This window comes from Oryctolagus cuniculus, chromosome 15 (genome assembly GCF_051225735.1).
Source record: "Oryctolagus cuniculus isolate XC-2025 breed Fujian yellow rabbit chromosome 15, ASM5122573v1, whole genome shotgun sequence".
NCBI classification, from domain to species: domain Eukaryota; kingdom Metazoa; phylum Chordata; class Mammalia; order Lagomorpha; family Leporidae; genus Oryctolagus; species Oryctolagus cuniculus.
In genome coordinates, this window is record NC_142881.1 from 55,020,199 (window position 1) to 55,034,989 (window position 14,791).

The 14,791-nt window shown below is 40.9% G+C and overlaps 1 protein-coding gene across 5 annotated transcripts in view; it reads right to left on the reverse strand.

Moving 5' to 3' along the window:
• Positions 1–14,791, reverse strand: part of EGR2 (early growth response 2) — a 169,499-nt gene that overhangs the window by 119,099 nt on the left and 35,609 nt on the right. For all 5 annotated transcript variants that reach the window (XM_089314087.1, XM_089314086.1, XM_089314088.1 and 2 more), the window contains one exon: positions 371–429. In XM_089314087.1, the coding sequence (XP_089170213.1) occupies positions 371–387 (17 nt within the window). In that variant the 5' untranslated portion in view covers positions 388–429. The remainder of the gene's footprint in view (positions 1–370; positions 430–14,791) is intronic.

The following is a 14,791-nucleotide window of genomic DNA, read 5'->3' on the forward strand; positions in this document are numbered from 1 at the left end:
TGAAAACTGTGAACTATTTGTAAAAGCAGATTTTTCACTGTTCTTCATTAAGGTCTGATTACCTCGCCCATTAGCATTTGGCTCCTTTATTATTATGATTGTGAAACACTGTAGATGTCACTACTAATGGATAAAGAAAGTTGACATGGTTATCTTGATTAACTCATCAATAATCATTTGGAACAATTTTTCTTCATTCAGTGAATGGATCGTTCACTTGCCCTATAATAATTATATACATTGAGGTGCAGGAAATTAGCATAAAATTATCTACCCTGGAGACCTAGGTTCTATTTCTAGCACCATAAAAGTTAGTTCAGATTAATGTGTGAAGCCTCTATCAAGTGAGTGAGAAAAAGAAAGATGATACCTTGGCGATTTCTCCATAATTCAATTATCCATATACCCTTTCATTTTCAGGTTCCCACACTGAAAAAAAAGAATAACATTAGAAATGTAACAAGATTCTTAAATCTTCCTTCTTGCTACTTTATTTTTGATAAGGGGGAAATATTAAGCAGCTTTTATAAAGACAAGTAATAGTGACTACATTTAAATAAAAACACTGTACAAATGTACTCTCCATTCTTCTTCCCCCTCTGAAGGAAAATATAAGTGGCTTTTCAAATCCCATTCTCAAAGTGGAGTTGAGATTTTAAGTGAATTTCATATAGTTTGGCACTTACGTCTCAGCTACTGTCAGAACAACTTAGAAACACAAAATCTCAGTTCTAGAATGTTTCTTAGGGATCAACTCATCTAATTAAGATCAAAAAAGTGAAGGGACCAGCATTATTATATAGTGAGTAAAGCTGCCACCTGCGATGCTGGCATCCCACATGCCCAGTGGTTCATGTCCCAGCTGCTCCACTTCCGATTCAACTCTCCCTTGGAAAAGCAGAAGATGACCCAAACGCTTGGGCCCCTGCACCTGTGTGAGACCCAGCTGAAGGTCCTGGCTCCTGGCTCCTGGATTTGACTTGGCCCATTGCTGGCAATTGTGGGCATCTGGGGAGTGAACCAGCACATAGAAGACCTCCCCCACCCCCACCCCCCACTCTTTCAAAATAAATAAATAAATCTTAAAAAAAAGAAAATTGAAAAACTATGTTAATAAACGTTCTTTACTCATTGAACAAGACTGAACCTTTTACCTACATCTTCCGACCTAAGCCCAATAATCACTTTTCAAAACATAAAACACCATTACCACAAATACCCTGGATCTGGCATGAATCCAGACATGAAGAGAGCATGGAAAAAAATGCTTGGGGAGGCAGAAGCTGGCAGATGACTTTTCCCCTGAAATACAGCCAATGGCAATCTCTCCTTAACCAGGCTCAGGAGTTATCTTGATTCTGGTTGGTCTCTGTTCATTAAGTAGGTGGAACTTAATGAATCCAACCACTGTCTCCACTCATAAAAGCCTTGCTGCTGTGGTCCATTCATTTTCAGGCACAGTGAGTGTATCAACCAATGAACATAACCCTACAGGACCCTATTTCTAGTTACCTTCGCAGTCAAAGTTTATCCCAGTTGACTGAAGAAAATGGTAGCCATCCAGAATCACTGGTTAAGTTACTCCATGGACAGGCTGAATGTTCAGGGGAATTTAGTCCCATGGCCAAACTGAGTCTTGGCTTCTTACAGGGCATCTCACTAACAGACTTCCTAGTTTACAGTGAAGAAAAGATGCAAGTGGGCCACTGATTGACAAATAACTTGGAGTTGCATGGCAATTGACATTGGTTTGGGTTATTTCATATATACCAATACCTCTGGGATTTGAAATCTATTGATGAAATTCATAAGTGATGTGCAATAGAAATATAATGTGAAATTTATTTATATATACATATATATATATAAAATTTTAAATTTTCTAGTCACCACATTAAAAATTAACGGGGAGGAGTAGGTAGGTATTTGGCCTAGCAATTAAGCCTCTGGCTGGAATGCCCACATTCCATATCAGTGTGACTGGTCTGAGCTCCGTTCTGCTACCAATTCCAGTTTCCTTCTAATGTGCACCTTGGGAGACAGCAGGTGATGGTTCAAGTAGTTGATTCCTGCTGCCCACATGGAAAACCTGGATTGAGAACCTAGCTCCCAGCTTCTGCCTGGCTCAGCCCCAGTCACTGTGAGCATTTAGGGAGTAAATCAGTGGATGAGAGCCCTCTATCTGCTTCTCAAAAAAAAAAAAAAAAAAAAGGAAAAAGTAGGTGAAATTAATTTTAATAATTTTAATAAAGTATTTTATTGAGCCCAATATGTCAAAAACATAACTTTAACATGTAATCAACTTTTTAAAATTATGTTAATTTTTAAGGATTTATTTATTTGAGAGGCAGAGGTACAGAGAGGAAGATAAAGAGAAAGATCTCCCATCCATTGGTTCACTTCTCAAACAGCCACAATAGCTGGGGTTGGGCCAGGACAAAGCTAGGAACCTAGAACTCTGCCCAGGTCTCCTACTTGGGTACAGGGGTCCAAGGACTTGAGCTGTGTTCCTCTGCTTTCCCAGGTATATTAGCAGGGAGCTGGATTGGAAGAGGAGCAGCCCGGACGGAAACCAGCATCCATATGGAATGTCAGTGGTACCATGTCAGCTAAGGCTTAACCCACTGTACCACAATGCTGACCCCCCCCCAAAATTATTGAGATATATTATTATTCTTTTATTTGAATCAAAGCATCAGAATTCAGTGTAATTTTATATGTTCAAAATGTCTGAATTTATATACTCAGGAATGTATTATCTTATTTAGATTTTGTAAAATGTACAATTAAAAAAATGATTTATGTACTCATTGTTCTGAGCACACTTAAAAGTTTTCTAATCATTAAGTATCTATAAGTCATTTTAATTCAATATTTAAATGCACATTAGCAAAATTATTTTTTTAAAATTTGATTTAAACAAAACTATTATCAATTTCAAAACTGCATCTGAGGGCAAGCATTTGGAACAGTGGTTAAGATGCTGGCTCGGATGCCCTCATTCCATATCAGAGTCCCTGGGTTCAAGTCCTAGGTCTACTTCCAATTGAGTTTCCTGCTAATGTGCACCCTGGCTCAAGTACTTGAATCACTCTCAGCTGGAAGACCCAGATTGAGCTCTGGGCTCCTGGCTTCTGCTTGGCCCAGTGTTGAGTACTGTGGGTCCTTGTAGAATGAAGCAGTAGATGGAAGATATCTCTCTTGGGGCCAGCTCAGTGGTGTAGCAGGTAAAGCTGCCACCTGCAGTGCAGGTATCTCATATAGGCGCTGGTTCAAGTCCTGGCTGCTCCACTTCCAATATAGTTCTCTGCTATGGCCTGGGAAAGCAGTAGAAGATGGCCCAAGTCCTTGGGGCCCTGCACCCATGTGAGAAATCTGGAAGAAGCTCCTAGCTTTGAAATGACTCAGCTCCAGGTATTGCAGCCATCTGGGGAATGAACCAGGGAATGGAAGACTCTCTCTCTGCAACAATTTGCCTTTCAAATAAATAAATAAATCTTAAAAAAAAAAACTCACTCTCCTTTCAAATAAGCAAATAAATAATTACAAATAAATAAAACTAAATCTATCCAAGTTAAGTAAATTCTCTCCTGTGTTCATTCAAGATTAACAAAATTTTAAAACAGGCGGCCAGAATTGTGGTGTAGTAGGTTAAGCAGCTTGCAATGCCAGCATCCCATATGGGTGCTGGTTTGAGTCCCATCTGCTCCGCTTCCAACCCAGCTCCCAGCTAATGTGCCTGGGAAAGCAGCAGAGGACGGCCCAAGTGCTTAGGCACCTGCACCCATGTGAGAGATGTGGTAGAAGCTCCTTACTGGAGCCTCGGCCATTGCAGCTCTTTGTGGAGGGGACCAATGGAGGGAAGATCTCTCTCTTTCTCTCTCTCTTCTTCTTTGTAACTCTGCCTTTCAAATAAATCTTAAAAATAATTTTTGAAGTATTTAATAGATTAAAATATGCTAAATTTATGATTATCAACAAAGTGTCAAAATTTTCCTTGTACTTTTTGCAACCAATGTTGATGAAGATTCTGTATATGAATTTGTGTTGTATAAAATGTGAAATCATTATTAGTTTATATTATGAATATATTCTATCTAGCTAGACCACAAATAGTTTTTTCCCTTCCTTAGGGCTTCAGTTTTAGTTCACTTATATGCACTGTGATATTGCTGAGAAAGTGTATATCACACTGCCATTTTTATCTTTGATAATTGAATATTTAGCAAACATTCTCTTTTGTTTCAAAGGACCAGTAACAATACATTAAGTCTGTAAATCTCTTCCACAACTCAGTCAGTGAGCATTGGCAAAGAACACAGAATCATTACATTCATTGTCTTCTATTTCTTTCAACAGTTCTATAACCTGCCAATGACTCATTGCATTTGCACACATATAGCAAAAGATTTTAACAACTATATTATAACATTTTCATAGCCTTTCATTTACATAAGCAAATAGAGCAAACTTGTATTAATTTATATCACAGGATGGAAACATCAGTAATTTATTTTAAAATTCCAATAACTTTAAATTTTGGAGTATCATCCATCTATCAAAATAAGAAGTGATTTTTTTCAAACTGGCTTAAACTCGTCTTTGAAGATATAAAAGACTCAAAAATATGTACACCATGAGTTTAGTGTTAAGCCACAAATTTATAGCATTTCTTTGTAAACATAGAAGTTCTTTCAGCCAAAAATATACCTAAAGATTTAATTGGATGGTACCTTTTTTTTTTTTTTTATTTCACAGGTAGAGTTAGACAGTGAGAGAGAGAGAGACAGAGAGAAAGGTCTTCTGTTGGTTCACTCCCCAAATTACCACAATGGCCGGCGGCACGCCAATCTGAAGCCAGGAGCCAGGTGCTTCTCCCTGGTCTCCCATGTGGGTGCAGAGGCCCAAGCACTTGGGCCATCCTCCACTGCCCTCCTGGGCCACAGCAGAGAGCTGGACTGAAGGAGGAGCAGCCGGGACTAGAACCCAGTGCCCATATGGGATGTGGGTGCTGGAGGCAGAGGATTAACCAAGTGAGCCACGGTGCCGACCCCTGTATTACCTTTTCATTGCAAGACATTTAAAGCTAAATAAAATTATAATTTTTCAAATTCTGAATAAATTTATCTTTCATATTGTTAAAAGTTCATGTTGACGCAACTGGGGATTTAATTTCCTTAAATTCATAAAATTTTTTGTAAAATATTTTTTCAGTCTTTTACCTCATAATTTTCTAACACAGGTTCTATAACTAACATAATAATTTCTCTTACCATCTCTCCTATCTAAATGATGTATGGGGCCAGAGTTTTAGGTTCGAGTCCCATGTCTGCTTCCCATCCAGCTTCCTGCCAATGCACACCCTGATAGCTCAAGTGCTTGGGTCCCTGACACTTACATGAGAGACCCAGATGGAGTCCCTGGTGCCTGACTTCAGCTTGGCCAGCTCCAGTTGTTGTGGGCATTTTGGGAGTGAACCAGCAGACAGAGGATCTCTGTCTCCCTCCCTTTCTCTGTCTCTCTCTCTAGATCACTCTGCCTTTTAAATAATTTTTTTAAAAGATTTATTTATTTATTTGAAAGTCAGAGTTACACAGAGAGAGGAGAGGCAAAGAGAGAGGTCCTCCATCTGATGGTTCACTCCCTAATTGGCTGCAATGGCCAGAGCTGCACTGATCTGAAGCCAGGAGCCAAGAGCTTCTTCTGGGTCTCCCCATGTGGGTGCAGGGGCCCAAGGACTTGGGTCATCTTCTATTGCTTTCCCAGGTCATAGCAGAGAGCTGGATCGGAAGTGGAGCAGCTGGGTCTTGAACCTGCGCCCATATGGGATGCCAGCGCTTCAGGCCAGGGAGTTAACCGCTACACCACAGCTCCGCTGCTTAAATAAATTTTAAATGGTATATATATATATATATATATCCAAGCAGCTTTACAACTGCTCAAAGTTATAGCTTAGATCCTCTTAAAATGAAATCATTTAAAAATACTACATTGAACATTTAATTTTTTTTTTGACAGGCAGAGTGGACAGTTAGAGAGACAGAGAGAAAGGTCTTCCTTTGCCGTTGGTTCACCCTCCAATGGCCGCCGCGGCTAGCGCACCGCGCTGATCCGATGGCAGGAGCCAGGTGCTTCTCCTGGTCTCCCATGGGGTGCAGGGCCCAGCACTTGAGCCATCCTCCACTGCACTCCCTGGCCATAGCAGAGAGCTGGCCTGGAAGAGGGGCAACCGGGACAGAATCCAGCGCCCCGACCGGGACTAAAAACCCGGTGTGCTGGCACCGCAAGGCGGAGGATTAGCCTATTGAGCCATGGCACCGGCCAGAACATTTAATTCTAATTTCACATCATCCTTATTTTTTCCACTGTTAAGAGGAAATTTCTTATCAAATTCAATATGTATTTGCTGAAAATGCCTCTTAATGTCTACTTAAGAATTTTTTTACCCCCCAAAAAACAGCCTTTTATTTTGCTCTGCCATAGGGAATTGCAACTACCATTCACTGTGAAATATCTACATACTTTCTTCCTGGCTCTCTCTACCACTGTATTGCCTCCACATTTCCATTTGATTCTCCATCAGTAGCATGCCTTCATTTTAAATTTAAAATTAATTCATAGTTACTTTGAGTGGAAAAAATTATACTGAAATTAAAATACAAACACTATTTAATTTGAATATTACTGTAACTTAGGAGATCTGTGCACAATAGTCGCATAAAAATGTTTATTTAAAAATCCATAGAAAACAATTTGAACTAAGTCCATCTGTTGACACCAATGACCCAATTATGTGTTATGTGTAACATCACATGTACCCAGCATAGGCGCAGCTATACAATATCTGACACAACATAGTGGTAAAGCAAAATGTAGTCTTACTAAAGCAAAAAAAGTTCATTAAAGGAAAAATATACTGCTTCCATTTTTTAATTTAAATTCATTAAAATTAAGCAAAATTAAAAATTCAGTTCCTTAACTGTCCTACCCACATGCTAAGGATGCAGTAGCCACACATGGCAGTGGGCTATTGGACAATACAGGTGTAGCTCCTTGGGCTGTGTCTAGTTTGAGAACAACTGATACATGTTTGTTGTTCTTGTTGCTCATCTTGTTTAATCAACTTAAACTTTGGTTTAAATGTTTGAGACTTTAATGGTTTCATGGCTCTTGCTTGCATCTCTGGGAGTGCCTCTTATGGAGGAAGAGAAGACAATGGAAGAAGAGAAGACAACGGAGGAAGAGAAGACAACAGAAATTATCGACACAGCATTCAGGCTTCCTGTGCAGAAATGGAAAGCAATGAGAAAACACATACACCCGGCTCTTTGCTTTCTGCTTTAGAATATTCAGACTTGGTGATATCTCCTTTAAAAATGTGCAGTAAACTGAAAATGGACAGCTTTTTCAAATGTAATTGTCTTTTCCTTTGTTAAATGAAGACCTTTTTCTTTTTTGTTAAGTATTTGTTTATTGTTCTTCAGTTGGTAGGATGTCCAAGTTCTTTTCTTACAACTTCAGATCACCTTCTTGCAGCTAAAATCCAGGTGTGCCTTAGTGGTTAGTTCTTTTGATCCATACCTCTCCTACCAACAAGAACTTAATGTTTCTTTGTGACTTTGCATAACAATGAAAATATAATAAGCATAGTATTTAGTATAACTTTTCAAATTTCAATAATCTGAGATGATGCATTGCTTATAATAACTAAAAACTAGAAACAAACCAATAGTAGAAATCCATCTAAAGTTCAATGCATCTAATCTTCCTAAAGTTCTTGAAACTTCAGAAATTACAAAGTAAATATTTATTGGCATGGAAAGATGTCTATAATGCACTGAGTAAAACAACACATTCTTTAACAACATGCACTGTATGATTCTGATATGGGGAAATCAGGCAGAAAGATTAGGTAGGAATAGGTGAGCTGGAATTTCTGCCAGTCTTGCATTTTAACTCTTTCCCCTTATCTATGAATTGAATATGCCCACTTTCCCAGGATGCACCTGTGTTTCATCCAGGACCAGAAAGTAGGAGATACCATCTTGGCCACTATAAGTTAAACTCAACACTCAACATACCATGAAAATCCCAGAGAGCATCACGCACATCAAATTCCACTCCCTCTCTCAAAAAAGGGACTGACAGTGGGAGGGGTCCATTTTTGCAGCTTTGACCATGTTTGAGAAACCATCACAGACCTCCCCTATCCCTTCTCCATCTCTCCATAGGCGACCCTCTGACCTACTCAAGACTGGCATCTCTCCAAGTGGGGTGGTCCACACCCATGCGTGAACGTATGTTCACTCTCTTTTAAGTAAATCCTGTCCTCATTTGTGTACTGTATTTATGCCTCTGCTTTGAATTCTCTCTGTAAGGGCAAGAACGCAGAATAAAATTAAGATACATAGGTCCTTAATCCCCTTTTTTAAAGGTATGTGTATATGTGTATTTATATATATATATTGTCGCTCCCCCTCTTCGTGGAGGAGCAACACAGAACCCTGCGCTGTTCTTTCGTCTGCTCGGCCCTCCCCGGGTTTGCTGCTGGTTCTTCCCGGGTTGGCTACTATCCCTTCCACCTCCGTGGAAGGGCAGTTCCCCCTGGCCGCATTCCCCACTTCCGCAGGGGAGCGGCACACCGCCGGCCGGCTCTTCTCGGGGGCTGCACGGGTTCCCTTAGATGTTCCCCATAGATGTTCCTGGTGCATGCCGTTTCTCTCCTCCTTTATAGTCCTCCTCCGCCAATCCCAACTCGGCTGCCCACACGCCGAGTACGCTGCTCTCCTCCAATCAGGAGCAAGTCCTACAGTTAATTGGTTGAACTGGAGGCAGCTGTGCGGAAGCTGTTTACTTCTCTCCCAGCGCCATATTGTGGGAGAGCAGATGCATAGAATAAGTCTTAATTCCAGTAACTCAGTCTAGTCCGGTTTGCTCCCCACAGTGGGAGAGCAGATGCATAGAATAAGTCTTAATTCCAGTAACTCAGTCTAGTCCGGTTTGCTCCCCACAGTGGGAGAGCAGATGCATAGAATAAGTCTTAATTCCAGTAACTCAGTCTAGTCCGGATTGCTCCCCACAATATATATCTTTAAATATAAATGTCTGATGATATTTAACATGTTTCTTTTTTTTAGATTAACTTATTAGAAAGAGTTACACAGAGAGAGGAGAAGCAGAGAAAGAGAGGTCTTCCATTCACTGGTTCACTCCCCAGTTGGTCTCAATGGCTGGAGCTGTGCTAATCTGAAGCCAGGAGCCAGGAGCTTCTTTTGGGTATCCCATGCAGGTGCAGGGGCCCAAGGACCTGGCCCATCGTCTACTGCTTTCAACATGTTTCTTTTAACCTTTTACATTTACCCTTGAACATGGGTATTTTTATTTTCTTGTTGTTTTTCTCAGTTTTAGATATCAAGAGCCTGTTTCATGCTTTTATATCTTAAATGATAATGTTTATTGTTAGTTTTTTATCTCTATGGCAGTTTCTATAATGGCAATTCCTAGTTATTTCTAATTCATGCAAATAAAGAATCCAATCATTTTTATAACAAAGTCCATCTAACTAATCATTCCTGCCTGCCCTCTGGCATTTTAAAATCACCAGACAAAATAAAACTCAAGTCCAGAAATACTCAAGTGGTTGTGTCCACAATGTCATACCAGTGCTGCAGTGTTTAGCCCGTCTTGTAAGTCTACCTTGGGAACTCAAAGCAAAGAGTGTTTTCAAGTGAGACCCCACACTCCGTGTCACTTCCTAACCTCTCAGAACCCAAGTGTGCTTGGAGAAGTGCACTCTAGCTGAGCAGTAGAGCACCAGTCCATGGCCTTCTTGGACTGCTTCCTTTCTCTTTCTAGCTTGCTTTCTTCTGGGCAGAGACTCATACCTCCCTGTCAGTGCTTTCCCTCCGCAGCAATGAGTTTCCTAGACAGAGGGCTCGTCTGGCTCTTCAGTTATGACCACAGGAACTAGTTAATGGAGACCTGTGTGGATAATAAAAGAAGCTATGGCTTCCTTTGGGAATAGGATTCCAGTCCTCAAGGAGGTCACAGGTCAATGGAGAGAGGCATATGACATACCTGTGACCTGTCTTAAGAAAGCTCACCTATAGACAACCACAAAACAGTAGAATAAACTGGGCTCCCTAAATGCTGACAGAGATAAGAGTGGGCAGGATGAACAACAAAAAGCCTTAACTGAGGGCACTGCAGCCAGCCTTATGCACAGCCAGCTTTCCACTGGGCCGCCGTAGGGAAACCAGGAGGTGTCCAACCCAAAGCCTCTGCCCTCTGGATACTGACTACCCCACTTGCCCAGATACAGTTCTTCTGTGTGGAAGATCTGAAGGCCACTATTGTATTGGAAGTGTTCATAGAGAGGGCTAACTTATTTATTAGGCCGTTAACTTTAGGTTACCTCCAGTTTTATTATTATTTGCTTCTTCAATAACTGGCCAGACTGATTCTAAGAAAATGGAACGGGGAACACCCTGATGGAGAGAAGGTTCCTCTGAGAGCCTGCGACGGTGACCCACAGGGTACTCAGGACAAAACAGCAAAGAGGCAGGAAGACAGCTCGGGACCCAGAGCAAGGGAGATACCAAAAGACCAGCAGTGCCTGTTGAGAGCCCTAGGGATGAAGGCCATCCATCGGTAGCCAAGAGGAGAAGAAAGGAAAAGCATGCCCCAGCCTGCTGGAGGCACTGGGAGTTCACAGGGCTGCTCGCTTGCCACCCCAATTAAAGGCTTTCTGCTCCCTGCCTTGCCACGCTGTGGTTTTCCCAGACAGAAGTGGCTTTGTTCGTGGGGGAGCACCGGGGCCTGGAAGCAGCTGTGAGTGTGTGCACTTCCTGGTTGCAGCCTTTCTCCTCTGAATGCCGCACTGGGACCTCTTGGTCTGGAGCCTTTTATCTCCTGTGTTTCATCTGATTCTCACTGAGTATATTCTGTAATTTGCTTTGTCAACTGCCGCTCCCAAAGAATGATTCTCTCTTGATCCTTCGCTCTTCAATCCCTTTTTTTGTTCTGTCCAAAACATAATTTTTAATTAATGCTTTAGCTTAAAAATTTATCAAAGTTCAAAAGTCAAATAGCCTGAAGTGTTTACCACGAACAAGAGCAGTTCCTTAGTTCCCTGCCTTCCCATCCCACTCAGATGCAACCACTTTCATCTCGAGTGATTTTTTTCTATAATTTACCCCAAATCTTCACACAAAAGGAATACACTGTTACCCCTTGGTTCATCAGCTTTAGATACTACCCATTGCTTTCTTACAGTAGAGGAGGATATTGGCATTCTTCAATATTGCATACCTCCCTCATCCTCCTAGTTAGTTACACCATAAATTCTGGGTTAATGCCATTGGACCCTTTTTGTTATTATGATTAAGTAACTACTGTTTACTGCTGGTATATTGCAGTATTATATGACAATTCATTACACCCTTGCATAATTTCTGTCTTTCCTAGAGTTAATAATTGCCTTCATTTTTTTCATTTGCTTAGTTTAAAAATATGAACTCTTCCATGAATCTGTGTGACCTGCTTGGGCTCAGGCCTCACTGAACTTCCTTTTGTCTTTTCAACTGCAGCACACATGCAATCAAAGTGCTTCCACACTGTACTGAGCCTTCCACAGCTGTTAACAGATTTAAAAAGAAAAAACACCTCCTTTCATGCAAAACTCCATTGAGCTATAGGTCCCATTTGATGACAAAAATTACCTGGATATCAGGACCACACTGATCCCTATAGATCCCCAGTTTGGTTTGTTGTCCAAGATCTGGTACAGCTCCCACCAACACATTTTCATCTTCTGTAGTCAACCAAGGTTTGTTCTCCAAAGTCCAGAAGGATGAGCCAAGGATGCTCACATGTCTTAGGGAGTGGAACCAGTGCTTTATTCTGACTCTCAAACCCATTCCTATATGAGGTGACCAGAGCTCTAACACCTGGAGGGAAGACTCATAGAAACTCCATCCTCCTGGAAGATAATCCTAACTTTAGGAATCAGGAAAGGATGTCTTGAAAGTTTGAGGAAAACAGCTTTTGCAAAGCCAGGGCTGTCACTCAGGACTTGTGGGATCTTATTTTACAACCAATGGTCATTTCCAGTCTTAAGTGAAAAGCAGAAGCAAAATATAAAGGGGTATTAATAGAGAAAGACAAAAGAACAGACAGAGAAGGAAAATTCTGCTTGAGGTCAAGGAAAGAACAACTCAAAATCAGAACTGTATTATTACCTGGTATCAAAATAGATGTGTGTAATTATGATTCTTGTGTCACTCAATAAAAGCACTTTAGGGGCCAGTATTGTGATACAGTTGATCAGGCCATCACTTCCAACACCGGCATACCACCTAGTAGTACCATTTCAAGTCTCAGCTGTTCAGCTTCCAATCCAGCTGCCTACTTATGCGCCTGAGAAAGTAACAGAAAAAGGCCCAAGTAGCTGAGCCCTTACCATCTATGTGGGAGACCCAGATGGAGTTCTGGGCTCCCGGCTTCAACCTAGCCCAGCCCTAGCCTGTACAACCATTTAAGGAGTGAATCAAAGGATAAAAGATATCTTTCTCTCCTTCTCTTCCTGTGTGTGTGTGTGTGTGTGTGTGTGTGTGAGAGAGAGAGAGAGAGAGAGTACTTTTCAAATAATTAAATTTTTTAAAAAGGCACTTTGGACATGTTTCTTCCTCAACTTACTAAACAAATTTGAAATGTTGGTACTTGATGAAGTCAATTTGGAGGAATCTAAAAATATGTGTAATATTCCCCCTTGATGATGCCATATAAATGAGGTAGATTAAATTCCATTAGTCCTTAACTCAGGAAAAATGGCAAATATCTCTGATTTGGCAAAGCCCACTTTTTTTGTTATATAGTTTTTTTTTATTTAATAAATGTGAATTTACAAAGTGCAACTTGTGTATTGTTGTGGCTCCCCCCCCAACCTCCCTCCCTCTCGTGGCCCTCCCCTCTCCCACTCCCTCTCCCATCCCGCCCTTCATCAAGTTTCATTTTCAATTACCTTCATATACTGAAGATCAACTTAGTATATACTAAGCAAGGATTTCAACAGGCTGCACTTATCCACACAAGGTATAGGGTATTGTTTCACTAGTAGTGTTGTTTTTAAGTTTCATAGTAAAACACATTAAGGACAGAGATCCTACGTGGTGAGCATGTACCCAGTGACTCCCGTTGTTAACAATTGGCACTCTTATTTATGACGTCAGCAATCACCCGAGACTCTTGCTATGAGCTGTCTAGGCTATGGAAGCCCCTTGAGTTCACCAACTCTGAACTTGTTTAGTCAAGGCCATATCACAGTGGAGGTTCCTTCCTCCCTTCAGAGAAAGGCGCCTCTCTCCTTGATGGCCTGTTCCTTCTGCTGGGGTCTTGTTCACCTGGATCTTTCATTTAGATTGTTTTTTGCCACCGTGTCATAAGCCCACTTTTCTTATAGAATATGTTTTTTCAGAAACTTTAACAAAAAATTTAAAAAGAAATAAATTGCAGTAAGACCAAAGGGATTTGTTTTACTCTATGTCAACAAAACCCACACAACAAATAACATAAAAATGTTTTCCATAGTTTTGTTTTCTCTCAGGATTTCCTATAAATGTATAGGAATGTCTAAAGGTTTAACATTTGGTGAATTAATTAGAAGAGACCCCCAGTGAGAGAAAAGCCAATGGCTGCATTTTATATCTGTCTTCCTAACCAAGAAACTGGGAATCTGGAGGTAGAAAAAGCAGCAGCTCCAGTTAACCAAGTCAGAGCTGGAGCAGTGCAGCCTCATGGCACATTCGTCCACCAAGGGTTGGGTTGGAAACGTCCTCCTCCTTGAGAAATTGTATCTGGGCCAATGTGCCAAGAAAGCTTTGTTTTCCTAAAAGAACATACCTTTGCTGCTTCTCCTCCACATTGAACTTCACATACATGTGATTATTTAATTCCTGTCATTTTCTCCCTTTTGACTCTGAATCACTACACCACAGGAAACATAGATGTTCTTCTGACCATTATATCCTTAGAGCCTGAATAGTGCTTGGCACGTGATAGACATTTAGTATATTTTAAAAATTAATGCTAATGAATGATACTTTTTTCACCGTGGTCACCAGGAACCTCTGAGCTGAATTCATAACATACCCACTTCTGTGTTACTGGGACATATGGTGTTTAGCAATCCTTGTTCTTGTTATTTTCCACCCTTCTTACTTCTTATTTTAATTTCCTTGACACATTTTTGATTGTTTTGCTGTACATTTTTTTCTGCTGTGAGCCATCTGAAAATAAATGTTGTATAAAACAGGGTATAAAATAAATTATAGGGGCCAGTGCTGTGGTGTAGCGGGTAAAGCCACCATCTGCGATACCAGCATCCCATATGGGTGCCAGTTCGAGACCTGGCTACTTCACTTCCAATCAAGCTCTCTGTTATAGTCTGGGAAAGCAGAAGATGGTCCAAGTCCTTGGGCCCCTGCACCCAGGTGGGAGATGTGGAAGAAGCTCCTGACTCCTGGCTTAGGATCAGCCCTGCTCTGGCCATTGTAGCCATTTGGGGAGTGAACCAGAGGATGGAAGACCTCTCTCTCTGCCTCTGCCTCTGCCTCTCCCTCTCTGTAACTCTGTCTTTCAAATAAATAAATATTTAAATTATAATTAAAACTAGGTTATTTGTTGCAACAATAGAAACCATCTGAAAAGTCTAATATTCACTTCACCCCATTTCTCCTAGATCAAAATACTGACAAGGGAATGAGGCTTTCCTTAGAATTTGTACTAATTTACT